A 16,584-nucleotide genomic window follows, 5' to 3' on the forward strand; every position below is an offset into this window, starting at 1 on the left:
GCTATTATATAAATATTTCGAATTGGCCCGATTAAGATTTTAGCCAAAATAATATTATATAAGCCTCGCAATTTCATCACAGATGGCAGAAAGGTTTGGAATCTATTTTCTAAATCTCGAACTTACAATATTATCTTGGCTAAAATCTTATTCGGGTTGTTTATAAAAATCGACTCATGTATTTTTTAACCGGTTGACCAACTACAACATTTATTCCAAATTATATATTAAGATTCACAATATTCTAAAAATTTTATTTAAAACCTACTTAAGATTTAAGGAATTAAATATTAATTATATTTTAATAAATTTTATTAAAATATATATAAGAGTTAAAGAATTAAATATAAAACTATAATTATTTATTGACCAGAGTTTATTTGGCTTTAACTTATATATTTTAAAACAAAACATATTTATGTATTGTCTATTTTCAATGGATTGTTATTCTCCACCTACTTGGAAATATTTTAAGCATTCTGTCGTTCGTGGGTAAATAATTGGGAGGGCCTCCTTGGTCCATTTGGTCCATTTTAGGTCAAAATGGACGATTTTTTCATTCATATGAATTTATAGGTTACGGTTAGGGTTAGGGTATTCATTTCTTCTTTTAACAAATAGTCTTAAATTATCAGCTACAGTATTAAGCATAATGTATTTAAATGATTTTAATTTACCGCGATTAAATAGACCAATCAGAAAAAAATGGACCAAATTTACGATCAAATGACTTTACGATCAAAGTTAGGCAAATCAAATAATTCATATGATATTTTTTTAAAGGTAAATGATAATTCTTATTGCTTAAATAATGAAATAGCTAATGATTATATATAATCACTATATTTTAAATATGAAATTTTTTTTACTAAAAAAACTAACTCGAAAGAAAGAAATACACTCATATATAATTTAAATATTAATTTTTCTTTTACATAATAGCCATTTTTTCTACATATAAATTATTCCTGGAAATATATCACCTATAAATTTATTTGATATAATATCTACTATTACTTAGGTGATAATTTTTGACAAATAATAGCACAAAAATAAGATTCTAACATTTATGGTTAAAATAAACCTTAAATTTATTGTATATATCCAAATAAATTTAAAATTTTTCCTAACAAATATTCTAAACATATAACAAAAGCTGCCATTTGTTTTATAGGATTTTTAAATCTTTAATAATAAATAACATTATTTTAAGTTTATATTCACTACTACCAAACTATATTCTGGTTGTAAACAATTCATCTTTAATTTCTATTTATTGATTTAATTATTAATTTTGGATGATAATATAATAATTTCAAACAATGTGTAGCTTGTCAAGGTATGGTCATTTATATCATAAATTCTTTAATTAATATATAAAGTTTTCGAATCATTAAGCAAGCCCTTATTTTAATTCAAAATTCAAAAATAAATATGACTCCATTGACACAATAAAATCAGATTGAATCACATAAAGAAATGCCCTAAACAAGACCTAAACAAATACCTCAGATAAAAGATACTTAACAAATTTCCCCAATAAAAAGTTTAAATGCTTAAAAAGGTGAACATTTTAAGAACCATTTTTTTGTATTTCTAAAAGTAGGGTATTTTTGTCTAAGTTTTTTCCTTGGCATTTTTGGCCACGTCTTTTTCTCCAGGACATTTAGGTATATTTAGGATTTTTATGGAGAAGAAAACTTTTATGCCTATGTTTGGTTAGACATCTTTTTATTTATTTTTTTTTCTCAAATTTTTCTATTATAGACATTATTTTTTAAATATATTTTTTTAAAAAATGGTATATAACAGAAGCGCCAATACCATCTTTTTAGCTAATTATAATACTACTACTAACAAATATTGCCTGATACCATTGAAACTCAATACTAGCCAAAAAATTAATGTAGTATATATTGAAAAAGTAAAATTGTGATTTAACAATGTGATTTTTTATTTATTTACAATTAATTTATAGAATTAATAAAATAAATTAAAACAGGAAATAAAGATTAACAGCAACCTTCTTTCTTTTTTATTAGTCTATAAATTTTTATATGATTTTTTTCTATAAATTTATAGTGTAATGTAATTTTTTTTAAATTTATGAAGGCTAATTATAATTGTTGAGCATTGGTTGTTATTAGTTAAAATTGAAAGTATCTGCCAATACCGATATTGAGATTAAGTATAGATAATGGGGTATCTCTGGCTTATAATGACTTATCCTATATATTTTCTGCAAATAGGGTGTCAGGGATGTTGAAGGAAATTTTTTATTAACTTGACATGATATTTATAAAAATTGGCATTAGTGTTGTTAATAGTTACATTTTTAAAATAACTCAGTTATGAGTTTCATCTTTAGAAAGTAATTAAATAACTTTAACCAGTTACATTTCAAAAGTAACTAGTTACATTAAAGTTATTTTTAAATTTATATGTATAACTCAACATTTTAAATATTATCTTTTCATTCTACAAAACAATTTTTGATTTACAAAATTTAATTAAATTAATAATTAAAAAACAATTAAAATAATAATATAAATTGGAAAAATATTTATTTGCACCAAAAAAATAAATATTCTTAAAATTGGTGTTAATAGTTTGCTCATTTTTCTTGAAAAATAAGTTTCACTATATAAAACAAAATTTTTACATAAAACATTAATATTTAATTAGGAGTCATTTTAAATATAGAAAATCATTATTTAATGATTGTATATTATATACTTTTGTTGTTACATTCAAAAAAATTAATTAAATTACTTTTGAAAAGTATTAATATGTTACTAGATGCATCCTTAAAAAGGTTACTATTTAATATATTTCAAAAGTAATTTATTTATATTGAAATTTCTACATCATTAAAAACCTATTACAGTTTTGTTATCTATTGGTATAATAAAATAAAACTAATTTTTTTCTATTCTTAAAAAATTATATGTAATTTTTTAAAAATGAAGTGAGTTCATAATTCTATAAATCCAGCAGAACCAGCAAAACCAATTCCAACAATGTAAATGAATTGAATATTTTTAAAATTATTTTATATTTGAATAATATTCATAATAGGGTAGAGGAGACTAGGGTTGTTGAGCTATTGCTCTTTTCAAATACAGCATAGTTATCAGAGACCTGCAGAAATATCAGGGGTTCGAACCGAACCCAAACCCAGAGAAAAAACCCTGGTTTTTGGGAAAAAATTTGAACCCAAACTGAACCTGAACGCGGATTATAAAATTTTCAAAACCCCGAACCGAACCTGAGAATTTTATTTGAACCTGGGTTCAACCGGGTTCAGTGTATTGTTTAAATTAATATTAAATATTTGTATAATTCTAAATACAAGTATTAATAATTTACTTGACATTTTATAATATTTTTAAATTTCCAATTAAGTGAAGTGTTAATTAATTTTAAACAACTTAATTCATTTACTCCATTTTTAAATTTATTCTCAAAGATTCCTATTGGATTGTTTATAAATTTTGCCATTTTTTTTTTATTTTTAACTTATTCTCAAAGATTATTAATTAGAGGAAAATGTGAACAAGTCAGATGTTAATTTAAAGAAATACGTCTAATATTATCAATTTAAATATTCTTAAACCAGAGATAAACCCGGAACCAAACCCGGGTTCAAAAATATTTCCCTGAACCGAACCTGAACCTATCCACCTATTTTTTTAAACTTAAACCGAACTCGAACTGAACCCGTAAATTTATGCCATTTGCATGCCTAGCCCAGATTTTTTTAAAATATATTATATTCGGTTTAAAATATTTGGTTGTAAAGTATACGGCCTGGTCCAGGAATTTTTTTTAATAAAATTTTTTAGGCTCAGCTTGGCCTGGGTATTTAAAACAAAACTTTTTAGGCCCAGTCCGGATATATTTTAAATAATTGGCCTCTCAGATATTACATTATAATTGGTATATAGCGTTTTTAGGATGGTGAATAATCCATGGAAATATATTTTTTGTGTTGAGAATGTTTTCAATTGGAATTAACTTAAATTTTTTTATTGCAATCTAATATTTTCTCACTATTTAGAACAATGTATATTAGTCATACATACATAGGTAGGAGTTAGCAGTAGTCATCTTATAATTTGCATATTGATTTTTTTGAAACTAAGACTAATATTAAATTCTTAAAATTTTACACAATTAAAAAAAATTTTTGGCCATATATTTTTTTCCATTACAAAAGACTTATCACATGTTTTTCTATAGTCTTATAAATTTCTCGAGTTAAATTTTTGATGTTTAGGACAACAGGGTGTAAAACTTTTTTAAAAAAAAATCTACAAAAAATTCCTTACATAGCTACAGCTCTGAATATTTTTCTTGCAAATCAAACTTTCCAAGTGTAAATATTTTATTGTTTAAAAAACAACTGGACTAATCTTAAGTATATTAAGCTTACTCATCAATTTTTAATTTTTAAGATACACTAAAATTAAAAATGTCAACTGCAAAAAAGTGAATAAATAAGGATTATTTTATTGTGATAAAAAAATACAAAAGATTTAAAATTAATACAATGTGTAAGTGTATAGAAGTTGTAGATACCTTTTCCTAAATAATATAGATAATTTTTTATAAATTCATTAGAATTTACAATTTATTATCAAATTTAATTCATCTTACATTTGCATAATCAAATCTCGATAAATGGAATATCGCACGTTTTCTATATTCATTCTTTTTACTTACCATATATAATAAAATAAAATTATTAATGAATATTGTATTTTTCCGCTTGTACTTCGCATTATAAATCAAAAAATATTAATTACAAATTTTTAAACAAAAGGTGTATTATTATTTTTTATTTAAAAATTTTGTTAAAAAATGAATAATTAATTGGTTTAAACTTTCCCTTTTTTTATTAAAAAAAATCTTTTAATGATTTAAAAAAAACTAATTAATTTTTAATTTTTAGCCTACATTATTTCTAGATTTTTTTACTTACACAGACAAAACAATGAAGATGTAAAATGTCGTATACGATTACCTGTCTTTTAATGAATGAATGCTTTAAACGAACTCATAAATATAATAGGAAAGGAATAGTGTTAGGTTAGTGTAATTAGAGATCTGCAAATAGGCTGGATCGGGCCTAATATACTTTTAAAAAATCCGGGCCGAGTCGGGTCGGGCCTTGGAATTTTTTTAAAATATATCTAAATTTACTAATTTTATGTAAAATAAAAATTTGATTTTATTTATAAAAACTAGACGCCATATAACATATATCTATTATTTTTAGTAATTATAAAAATGAATTTCTATATTTAAATAAATACGGGCCGGGCTTGAAAAATTAGGCCCGATGCAGATCACTGAGTGTAATATCCAATATTCTGGAATTTTAAACGTTTTTTAATTTTGACTTTTATTATTGTCCCTTTTTATTAAAAAATAAAATTTCTTAAAAAGTATGATTAATTAATGCCTCCTACTGAGTAATTTATGTTTTGCTATTTAACATTTAAATTATAAAGCTATTTTTGATATCTAATTTCACATTATTTGAAAAAAATAAATTAAGATCAAAATTATTATCTTTTGATCAAGTATAAAGTAATAGAAATGATAATTTCGATCATGATGTTATAATTATTATATTATGTATAAATTTAAAAATCATTTTATATTTCTATTTTTTGAATAAAATTTTAATCCAATCAATTATGGCTCAATTTGTTATTTAAGTATTGTAAAAAACTACTTATATAAAATATAATCGATTGTGTATAAAGAAATCCCATGTATGCCTGTCTTTCCAGTTTTTGAAATTTCTTATTTATTAAATTTTCTCGATTTTAAACGTTTTAAATATTGTTTAATTGTTAAAACATTATTTATCAGCGGACATAGGATATTCTTTGATCAGAGTTTGAGACCTAAAAACTAATTTTGGTTCGGAAAATTTTAAAAAGAAGATCTGGTTTTGGTTTTTTTTATATGAACCGGTTCTAAACTCTATTAAAGGAATCTAAAACAATTTCCAAAATTCTAAACATTGAAAAAAAATCCCTCTAAAATAGCAATTTTATCTTTATAAACCCCTTATTGCACAGGTTAAAAAATGACACGAAAGCCTAAATAGGGGTTCCTCGGTCCGCAATTTAGATACGCTATATCTTACAATTAAATATATTTTATATTTTAAACATATATTAAATAAACTCGGAAGTGACTTTAACTGTGTATTAATTTATTGTTATTTTAAAAATTTTTGACAGCTTTTTCCAAAAGAGTCAAAAAAGTGACAAATTATTTTAAAATATCATATTATAATATAAAAAAAATGTATAGACGGAAAATATATCCTAGAAATATAATTAAATTAATATATATTTTTTAATTAATAAAAATGGATGTATAAAGTAAGTGTTTATTTATGCTTAATATATTAATGCTAAAATAGATGAAAAAAAATTACACCATGATAAAGTGGGGTTTATGCCTCCCAACCTCCAAAAACAGTTATACACGAAGACTAGCAAAATCCCAACTACATATATACTTTACCTAAAAATAATAAGTAACTAAAAGATCCAGATAAAAATATTGGAAGAATTTTTAGTAATAAATTTTTTTTAATGACTGGGGTCTTCTTAGTCCCATCCCCACCTGTGCTATGAAGGGTTAAGAAATATATATTGATTAATATTTATAATTAGCTCAAAGGTTCACAGCAAAATTAAGTGAAATTCATAGAACAGGTACTCTATATATGTGGTAAACTTAAGTATTGCTATATATTACATTTAGTTCTATTTTCTTAGAAATTTTAAAAAGAATTCCGGTTTTTAGAAATTCTAGCTTCGGTTGAACTATAATTTTTAAATGAACACGAATATTTTGGGGATCGCGGTTTATGGATTTTATTTATAGATTTATAGATATGAATACACGATAATCAACATCTTAAAAAATTATTTATCGATTAAAATTTTAAAGGAAATCGCTTAACAAAAAAATTAATATTAGTCCTTGTAACATATTATTTTTATTTAGAAAAATAATGACCAATAATTTGGACCTAATCAAATTAATTATATTTGCATTTTTCATTATAATATTTTTCATAAAATAATTTATTTTTACCTAAATTTAGAAGTTACTTCGTTATAATATAATTAAAGGAATAAAATAAAGTTTTATCATCATTGAATTGAAAATGTTTAATTAATAAAATTCATTCATGGTGATGGTAAATAAAACTAGTTATTTTAAAAATGAATATTTTTTCCCCCATTTCATCGTTTCCCTCAATTTATCTTTTAATTTAATTCATATTCTTTCCTCCCAAACCTCAATAATACAAAATCTTCCCTCTATAACCTTTACTATTTATCTATACTTATATAAGATAAAAAAAACTAAAATTAAAAACACAGAAATATAAAGAAATAAAGAATGAATAAAATAAGAAAAAATATTTTTTAAAATTTAAATTAAGAAAATAAAAAAAATTCTATAAAATTTAAAAAGTGTTTGCAAAAGTATAAATAATAGAAAAAATTATCATCTATTCTATTAAATCCTTAAAATTTTTTTTGATAAGAGTAATTCGCATATCGATTAGCAGAGACCTGCAGAGATACCATTTGCAATGCCCGGCTTAGATTTAAAAAAAAAATTAGGCCTAGCCCTGATATATGTAAAAAAATATCCGGGCTGGCTGGGTCTGCAGGTCTCTGTCAATTATATATATTTTGGTTTATCTTAAAATTCTATATTCTTTGTGCAGCGAATTAATATGGCAATAAATATTTAACCTGCTGATCAATATATATCAGAGACCTGCAGGCCCGGCCCTAAGCCCGGCCCGGGTACCAGGGTCGGGCCGTATTTTAAATTTTTAAAATATACCCTGGCCGGGCCTGAAATTTTTTTAAAAAACCCGGGTCGGGCCGGGCCTGAAATTTTTTTTTAAAAAAATACCCGGGCCGGGCCTGAAATTTTTTTTAAAAAAATACCCGGGCAGGGCCGGGCCGTATTTTTTTTAAAAATTTATAGAACATGAATAATTATATTCGTCAATTAGATATGGTTATAATGATTATATAGTTATGATTAATATAATGTTTGGTGAAAGTTAACACTAGCTAACACTCATAGTATCTATTACATAATAAAATTATAGTTTTCCTGCCATGGAATAAATACGCAAAGGATTATATACATTATATATATTATATGTTATATTTTTTATTAAAAATTCATTTTTATTTTTTTTATAAATACATAGTATTTGTAATATACTAAATATCTGTTTAGAATAAAAAAAATAAAATATAGTGTTGTTAAACGGCTCGTTTTGAGCCGATTTTTAAAAACGGGTCTAGCCAATCATTAGAAAGATTATTTAAAATTTTCTGAAAAAATGACTAAAACTAATAAACAAACTATTTTTAAGAAGTCACCCGAAGACTTGGTTGTTTCAGAAAATTAAGGCTACGATCTCTAATGAAAAATTCTTTAGCAGAGTAAAATCCCTCTGGTCTCTGAGGTTATTTCTTTCCCGACACATTTTATGAAAGTCCCTGAAGACTTCTAAAGTCTTTAAGCATAATTTTCCTCTTAAACCAGGGACAAGTGTGAATGATATTTGACCTAGAAATCTATTCAGGCACAATCCCAGGCGATGAAGGTATGTTGTCCCTTTTAAATATTAAATTTTATTACTGATAGCTTTGGGGCGGGGCTGGTGACTCTAAAATGTTTACAATATATAGGAATAGGAAGATGGTTTTGGCGCAGTAGACAGTTATCTGGTGTTACTCAATAGAATTAATTATTAAGTGCTTTTTATTTTTATTATTTTATTTGAAGGTAAATTAATAATAATACAATCAGTTTATTTTATAAATTATAATATAATTACAATTTTAATTGAAATATATTTATTGCTTTAATAGTTCACCCTAACATTTAAACTTCTTTTTTACAATATAAATGTTATTTTAATGCTTTTTATAGTTGCATACCTCACTTTAATAGAAGCAAAAATATATGGTAACTCGAAAACGATCCAATGTATAATTTACAAAAAATAAAAGAATATATTTAAATTGTTAATAGGTGATCTTATTAACTTGACTTTCCTTTTATTAATAAGTGTAATTTTCATTATATAAATATTTGTTTAAAAAAAAATAATTATGTTTAAAAATTATTTATTTATAGGTTAAAAAGACATTTTATTATTGCTTAGTTGTGTGAATATTTTTTAGTATATTATATTAGCGTTTGCAATATAGTTTTTAATATTAAGATTAAATAAAAAAGTTAAGTCCTTTTTTCAACCGATTTAAAAAAGATATATTAAGATTAAATTTTAATTACTTTTGTTTTAAAGTTAAGAAAGCGCAAAAGAGAGCGTTTTTTTACTGAGCACATTTAAATAAATAAAGAATGCACAATAGTAAGCTCAGGGCTCTCGAACAGAAAAATCAATTGCATCATTAAAATCTTAGGCTACTATTATACTCAATATCGATTTTATTGAATTATTTTTTTATTTAAGTCATCAGAGGTAGCTTAAATATCATTGGCATAGGGGAGTCGGCATTGACAAGCCGAAATAATAGGAATTAATAATGCAAGTGTTATACTCATGAATTTAACTGAGCTGCTGACATCAGAACTTTCTAGTTCCTCTTAGCCAATGACGCTGAGGCTTCCCCGATGTTTATAGATAATGTAATTAAATATAATGAATACTGACTGAGTATATATTTTTTTTTAATCTTGAGTTTTTCATTCCTAAATATTTTTAAAATTTATCAAATATAATAATTTCCTATGGTTTAGATATATGGGAGATCAATCATTATAAAAGATAATTTATGCTTTGAAGTATATAAGTATAGTCGGGTTTAACCCGGACACCTGCACGTTCATTTGTCTAAAAATTTTATTTAACCAGTCCACCTAATGTTTAATTTAAAAATTAGTTTATTGGTTGGTTTGGCTCTTTATTTGTTTTATTTTATTGTACTTAAACTTATAAAATATGCAATATTATGAAATAAAAAAATTAATAGAAGTTGTTTTGCTCATTTAGCCAGAAAATTTTAAACCGTGTTTTTAAATACTTTCACTCGCTCACCCATCCGTTGTTTAAAGTTAGCCCGCCCGCCCATGCATAACTTTATATAAAGTCCTCAAACAGATTCCTAAAAATAATACTTATTTTTCGACACATATGTTCCTTTGTTATTAATAAGTCTTCCATAAAAATAAAGAAACTAATATTATATAATTTTCATCTTTTTCATATAAAAAAACGAATAAATTTTTTTTATAATTTAAAATAATCTGAATTTTTTAATAAAGGATTTCATTTTCTTACATACCCAATTCCTTCAAATATTTTTCGGCATGATTTCCTTTCTGGCTAGTGTCTATTTTACTCAAATATGGTTTACATATTATGCTTACATTTTATTCTATAATATCATGGAGCCCATAGCAACCCCATTTCCATTTAAAAAAATAAAGATATCCTGCATTTGGGTTATTTAAGCTCACTATACTATAACAATAATATTATTCAAATTAAAAAATTTACATGCTTAACTTATTGTAAACCACTAATAGATACATTAATTCAATAGTGTTATTAAAGTGACGTCTTTAGCTGACTTATAAAATGAATCGTTAATATATTAATATCATGCATAATACTCCTTCAAAAAGTTTTATGATTTAGACGCAACCGAAAAAGCCAAATATAATACCACATAATTAACATAATATAAGAAGTTTTATTTAATCAAATTTATTAGAATATTCTTTTAAAATTATTTTAGGCCTCTTAGATATTATTTTTTTAAAATTTATTTATTAGATAATACATAAAGTTCTACTGTTTAATTGTGCTTTGTTGTGTTATTAGCCACAAGATATTCATTTTTATTATAAAGTTTTTATTTTAAAAAGGTACATATCGTTTAAACAAATATAGTAGAATTCTTTTTTAATAAATTCCAATACGTCAAAGAAATATATATTTATACTATAATATCCATTTTTTTTGTGGGCTCTTATTAGTGATATATTAATAATTAATTTTTTTCGATACGTGCGAATTATAAATTTAAGATATATAACCTTTTTTTTATCATCAACCTTACCTTGTCCATATTTCATATCAAATTATGTTTTATTTGAATACACTTTTTTAATGAACCTGAACCAAACCTTTTTATAAAATATTTAAAGGATCTAACTGAATCTTTATAAAATAGTTTAAATGTTTATTTAGGTTTTAAATTAGATAATATTTTTATATTATCATCATCTAATCTCTTTAGCGCCTTGTTTTTTTTAAAATTGTATTTATTAATCCATTATATAATTTTTGTTTGTATCTTTCATTTGGTTTATTGAACAAGTGTCCTAGCACCCGGCTGTCCAAGCCTGTCGGTGACCGGGGTGGCATTTCTAAGTTCAGAAATCTATCTTATCATATGTCTTTACATATAAGTCATCAAAGAAAAACCTGAAAATTTTTACAGCCTTATCAGGATTGAACCTGGTATTTTCGGCTTCCAAGCATACATCATAACCATACAACAATGGTCCTTAACACAACTGGTAATTCAGCAGGCTTTACAATAGCCGAGGGAGTTCATCAAGGGTCAGCTCTAGCCTACTTCTCTTCATAATAGTTATAGATGTATTATAACAGTCTATACCGCAAATAGTCCCGTGGAATATGATATTTGCAGATGATATTGTGATACTTGCCGAATTCAAGGATGAAATGAAAGAAAGATTAGTGAGTTCGATAAATATTCTAGAAAAGCACGAACTAAAAGTAAACAGAGAAATGACGGAGTATATGTTGTTAGGAGGAGATGAAACAGAGAGCATTGATATAAATGAATGGCAGATATCGGCAAAAAAAAGCTGCAAATATTTGGGCTCCACTACACAAACAAACGGCACATTAGAGAAAGAGATATAGAGTAAAATTAATTAAGGGTGGTTAAAGTGGAGATCTTTATCTGGAGTGCTCTTTTACAAAAAAATCCCACACAAATTGAAAAGAAAAATTTAGTACAACCAACTACTATATAGTTGGGAAACATGGCCAACCAAAGTATCAGGCAAGAGAATTCTACAAACTAAAGAGAAGAGAATGCTGAGGATGATTGTTGGGATATCAAGAAAGGATAAGGTGCGAAGTACAAGAATACTAGGATGCTTAAAGGTAGTGCCCATTAAGACTAAGATAATGGTGTACAGACGTAGGTAGTATGGGCACATAACATAGGCGTAGCCAGGGGGGGGGCAAGGGGAAATTCCCCCCTTCAGAAATTTATCACTTTTTGTAAATATCATTTTTAGCTAATAAAAAATATCCCCCTTAGTCCTCCCCCCACTCCCTGACCCTCAAATATGTATGCATATATCTTAAATAATAATTTAAAAGAAAGAATGTAAAAGTTGATATTTTTTTATAAAACAATTCATCATAATTTATAGATTTTTGGGAAAATAAATTTATAAATATATAAAATGAACCAAAAATGTTTTTTAATAAATGGAATATAAGCCAAAGATAAGTCTTAAGACAGAAGTGAAATGTATTATAATTATTAATAATAGATCCATAAAATTACTAAATAATATAATATATCAAATATAATTTTTTATAAAGTGAGTAATTTTAATTTATTTATCTTAATAAAAGTAAAATATAATTATAAAACTATTGATAAAATTAAATCATAAATTAAAAAAATATTAAAGCACAATACAAACAGTGGAATATTATATGTCGTAGATTTACAGTATATCTAATTATCAAATGACAATCAAGTAATTTTTACCAATATAGCGAATTATATATTTAACAGAAAACTCTAAAATATTGATAAGGACATCAGAAAATATCTTAAGACATTGTGGGATGAATAAAATGAAGATTTATTTTTAATATCATTTTTTGTTAAAATAAATAGATGGCGTTAAATGCAAATTGTTGCTATATTTAATATCAAGAGCATTGATTAGTAGAATTTGTTAAATTATTAACTGTAATATATTCTCTAATTGTCAAATATGTCTGTAAAAGTGGAATTTTACCTAGTATTTTATAACTAATTCTATATAATAGAGTAAAATCAACTATATGTCTACTTACTTTTTATAAATAAATTTCTTATAATTGTTTGGAATAAATTATTACCATGCTCTTATATTAAGGTATATACAATACAAGTAATTTATTTTATTTTTATTTTATATAAACTAATAAAAATATATTTCATATTTGTTCCAGGCTTATTTTTTTATTATTGTAAAAATATTTTATGACTATATATAGACTAAAGTAACCCGGCCGAAGGCCGGGGAAAAGCGGGCCGAAGCCCCGCCTAAAAGGGGGTCTGGGAGCGAAGCCCTCAGTAATTTTGTAATTTCCCCCTCCCCCTTATGAAAATCCTGGCTACGCCTATGGCACATAATGAGAAGACCTATGAACTATATAGGAAATAAGGTTAAGAGTTTGGAAGTGATGGGGAAATGTAAAAGAGGAAGGTCAAAACTTCAATGGGGCTTTAAAGTTAGAGCCAATATGAAGAAATATAAATTAGATAAAAGAGATAGCATGAATAACATAAAGTGGAGAGAGATATTGAAGGTGCTTACCATCAGAAAAGGTGAATGCTAAAAAGAAAATAATATAAATTTGTTCTTTATATAATCTATATTTTATATTAATTTATAGTCATAAAAAATAAAAAGTATAGCATAGCAATGTTTAAAAAAAAGCATAGGGGAGACCAGTACTAGTTGTCTCAAGGGTCTTGTCGGTTTAGTGGATTTTATTTAAAAACCAGACATGTTTAGAAATTCAAATTTAAGCAGCAATATGTATATATAAGGTAAAAAGTATTTTATACCCCTGAGCTATTAAATTTTTTTAGGTAAAAATTAAAATGTTTTTACATAAAAATATTAGGTGGCATTATAATATGAAGAGTTTAAAAATAATAAAATGACATTATATGAAATTTAAAACCCACTTTTCGCATTTCAGAAGGCTTCATAATCGGATATCATGTTTAAATATATTTAACCTATATATATCAGAAGATTCGACAGTCTGAATGTATATCATAATATTAGACTGAGATAATAAAATATAAATCGAACTATCGATTTTCTTAAAAATACAACATTTTACTACACTAATTAATATTATTTTTTACGATTTTTTTATTATTGGACAAAAGACTAATCTTTTTGAATAACAAGGATGCCAAAGATTTTATTTATACAATTTATTAAATGAGAGGATATGAGACTTTTTTACACTCTAAAAATAATTAAATTAATAATGCATAAAATATAAATAGCGATTATTAAAAGAACCACAGTTTTAATTTAGTTTTTACAAAATTTATATTAAATTTTAATTTAATTTAACTTTCTACATTTATTAATTAGGCATATTACAAATCAGTTTTTGCTTAATACGGAATATTTTTCTTTCTTGGATCTTTTAGTCACAATAATACATAGATTAAAAATTGAATAAAAATATGGAATATTTATTTTATGCAGCGTAAAACCAAATTTTAAAAAAACTCGATTTTTGCCAAATCTTAGTTCTATTTATTATATTAAAAGTTTCTCACTTTAATATGACTGTATTATTTAGTTGATTTTTCTCATAAATACGGCTAATTTTTTTCTAAAAAAAAAATAAGGTTTTAAAAATCCAATTATTTATATTATGAATAACTAAACTCCAGGGATTTATTTCATTATTATTATCATAATTTGATTATTATTATAATTAATAAATTTTTTAAAATGTTAATAATTAAAATAGACGAATAATTAATATCGGATGGATTCGAATATGGAACATTCATCGTCCTCGTTTCTGCGATCTTGGAGTGAAAAAGATCTGACCTTAAATGGTGGCTCCTATAGAAAATCTTCTCTGTTGACCAAATTACCTCGATACCTGACTAAAAGTCAACGCTACACTAGGCTGAGGGAAGAGTTCTTTGGTAAAGAAAATTCGAATCACTCGCAAAATTTGATAAATGAAAATCAAGAACGTAAATTTTCCTCCAACAGTACCTCCCCGTGTTCTAAATCTTTATCACCATCCTCCTCTTCCGAAAATTATTTTTCACTCTCTTCAAATAATTCGATAGCATCCATGATAGATTCCAATAACGCCCGTCATCCTCAATTGATAGACATAGACTCCGATAGGGATAGACTAAGCCCCGATACACTTATAAGCACTAATAAATTTCCAACTAAGCAGCAACAACAAAATGGAAATCTGACCAGTTATTTGGAGGAATTTTGTTCCAACATGTCGATTTTTAAAGATGGCGAATTTGGAGGAGATGTGAGGAGTGATGAATCGGCTCTCAATAAAACATTTGACAATGATTTCCTTTGTTATAAGGTAATCGAAGAAATGCTTGCCACCGAAAAAAACTACCTGGACGATCTGAACGTTATAATTAACGTTAGTTTTATTTTATTAAATCTCAATATAAATTTATTTGAAAAAGGTTTAATTAAATAAAATTTCAGGTCCCTCTTGAATATAAAATCGAGGATTATATCTGAACTTTGAACCCGAATCAGGTTCATTGGGCCTTCTCTTTTACCCGAACTTTTCCAAATTTTAATTCCAAATACCGGACCTGAATTAAACGCGAAATTTTTCTCAGGGTTTCAAAGATCCAGATAAATCATAATTGTTTCATAAATTTCAAAAATAAATTAGAATTTAGACAGCATTTTTACAATATTATGATTTTGACTAAAATCATTTTTTTTTGAACGATGTGTCGAAGAAATGTTATGTCCTGATAAAAATAAATGATAAATCTAAATTTCTCTTTAATGAGTTTGACTTTATAATATTTCGCCTTTTTATTATCTATTTTATCGAATAAATATATATAACATAACTTAAGGGATATCTCTGGCCTTTATACGCGTCAGCGCATGCTTATGGATTAAAAAAACGTGATATCAAATTGATAATAGAAAATCTTGAAAGGATTCGAAATTTAAATGAGTGAGATTATATAACATATTTATACCGCCACAACTCAATTCGATAAATAAACATTTTTTTAGAAAAATAATGTTTTAATTAAAATTTTAAGAGTTTTTTTATGTAATTTTGGAAAAATCACTTTCTTTTTTGGCTTATCTAAAGTTAAAGAATTAAAATTGTTTTTTTTGTATCTATATGTTATGTAACAAATAGTTCCTCCGTGAACTATATTTCAAGTATATTATCTCTTAAATGATAAAAAAAATATCGAATTTTAATTAGTTTTTTTGTTATAATTTATATTTATGACTATTCTGGTTATTTAAAAATTGCTAATATTTAATAGATTGTTTTATATGAAACTTTGATTAAGTATCACGCCGATCTCAGTATTATTATCATAAGTAATTTGCCAACTAACATTAAATTTTTGAAATATTATCATTTAACTCATCACTTTATTATATTTTAATGTTAATACTTAATAATATTATTTAAGATTA

The 16,584-nt window shown here is 25.0% G+C and overlaps 1 protein-coding gene across 1 annotated transcript in view; it reads left to right on the forward strand.

Annotated features, from left to right (window-relative positions):
* Positions 1 to 728: 728 nt before the first annotated feature.
* Positions 729 to 16,584, forward strand: part of LOC135927823 (rhoGEF domain-containing protein gxcJ-like) — a 30,262-nt gene continuing 14,406 nt past the window's right edge. The window contains exons 1-3 of the mRNA XM_065464021.1: positions 729 to 783; positions 14,879 to 15,538; positions 15,996 to 16,099. Of these exons, the coding sequence (XP_065320093.1) occupies positions 14,897 to 15,538; positions 15,996 to 16,099 (746 nt within the window). The 5' untranslated portion in view covers positions 729 to 783; positions 14,879 to 14,896. The remainder of the gene's footprint in view (positions 784 to 14,878; positions 15,539 to 15,995; positions 16,100 to 16,584) is intronic.

Source organism: Gordionus sp. m RMFG-2023, chromosome 4 (genome assembly GCF_954871325.1).
Source record: "Gordionus sp. m RMFG-2023 chromosome 4, tfGorSpeb1-WG-v2, whole genome shotgun sequence".
Taxonomy (NCBI): domain Eukaryota; kingdom Metazoa; phylum Nematomorpha; class Gordioida; order Chordodea; family Parachordodidae; genus Gordionus; species Gordionus sp. m RMFG-2023.